Here is a 1,261-nt window from a genome sequence, read left to right as displayed (position 1 = left end):
TGGTGACGCTGCGGAAGCCCCTCGTGGAGAGAGGACTTGGGGATGGGAGCTGGGAAGGCGGAGTAGCGGCGAGGTCTGCAGGAGAGTGGACTGGGCGCCGGCGTGGACGGGACCGAGGCCAGGTCAGCTCAACCCGACCACAGCTCGTGTCTGCCTCTGTCTGTGGACACAGGCGAGACTCATCTGTTTCTTTCCCTGAATCAGGGCTGCGATCAGGCTCTTGCCCGCCCTGGGTCAGCCCTCATCAGTCCGGGGGGCTCCCCTTCAGGGCCGCGGAGGCCCGGGCAGCGTCTGTGGGTGCATGTGGCACTGGGAGCCCCGTCCAGAACTGGGGAGCACGGCCCAGACCTGCGGTGCCCCGTCCACACGGGGGAGCCCCGTCCTAACCCGGTGTCGGTGGTGGTGGAGCCTGGAAGCCCCCATGGCTGCCCGGACCTCTCCCGGGACTCCAGGCGGGAGACTTCTGGTCTCGTGAGCTCAGCAGAAGCTCCGACACCCCAGCCTTGCCCCAGCCCGGCCTCACCCTCATTCGCAGCTGGGGGCCCGAGCCACCCTGTGCAAGGCGAATATTGCCAGGGAGCGACCTCCCCTTGGGCTGACTGTACGACCCAGTGTGTCGCCCCCAGGTCCTCCCATTCTCAGCCCTGGCCTGCCCCTCCGTCACAGCGGCCCCGTCTCTGCCCATGGGGAGACGCTGCGCCTGGCCGAGTCCTGTCTGCGGCGCGGTCAACTCTGGTCACCGGCAGCCCACGCTGCCGCCTGGAGCCTGCGCGGGGCCGGTGCTCGGGGTCGGGAACTGGCGTCTCTGAGGCGAAGGCCGAGACCCCGGACGCCTGCGACCGCAGCCCGTGGGCCCCGTGACTGGTGTCCCCGTGCCAGGCAGGGGTCAGAGTGGCTGGGGGGTCTGCGGGGCTCGTCAGGGTGTGGGGCTCTGGATTCCGGGGTTCCCGGATTCCGGGGTTCCCGGGTTCCGGGTCGCGTTGCAGTCTGTGAAGACGGAACCCCCGCGGGGACCCGCAGCCGACGTCAGGCTGAGGTGACCCCGACAACGCGCTGCTGAATGAGCTCAGCGGATGCTGCTGTGCAGAGACACCGCCGGCAGGTGTCGGAAACACATTTCTGTATTTCGGGGGCCGCTGGGACGCACCCTGTCTGCTGGCTCTGCCACGTATAACCCGGGTTGGGGCGATCGCCCTGCACGCCACGGGCGGGATGGGGTGAGGGCGCACGTCCTGCTGTGTGTGGACAGCCGAGTCTCCCA

At 69.1% G+C, this 1,261-nt stretch overlaps 1 protein-coding gene across 1 annotated transcript in view; it reads right to left on the bottom strand.

Moving 5' to 3' along the window:
* Nucleotides 1-382: 382 nt before the first annotated feature.
* The window catches only part of LOC101625811, a 36,035-nt gene continuing 35,156 nt past the window's right edge, over nucleotides 383-1,261 (bottom strand). Inside the window, 2 exon segments of the mRNA XM_012730859.1 lie at nucleotides 383-553; nucleotides 741-987. Of these exon segments, the coding sequence (XP_012586313.1) occupies nucleotides 383-553; nucleotides 741-987 (418 nt within the window).

This window comes from Condylura cristata, unplaced genomic scaffold (genome assembly GCF_000260355.1).
Source record: "Condylura cristata isolate star-nosed mole 26May11 unplaced genomic scaffold, ConCri1.0 scaffold00029, whole genome shotgun sequence".
Classification (NCBI taxonomy): Eukaryota; Metazoa; Chordata; class Mammalia; order Eulipotyphla; family Talpidae; genus Condylura; species Condylura cristata.
This window is presented reverse-complemented; position numbering and strand designations above follow the sequence as displayed.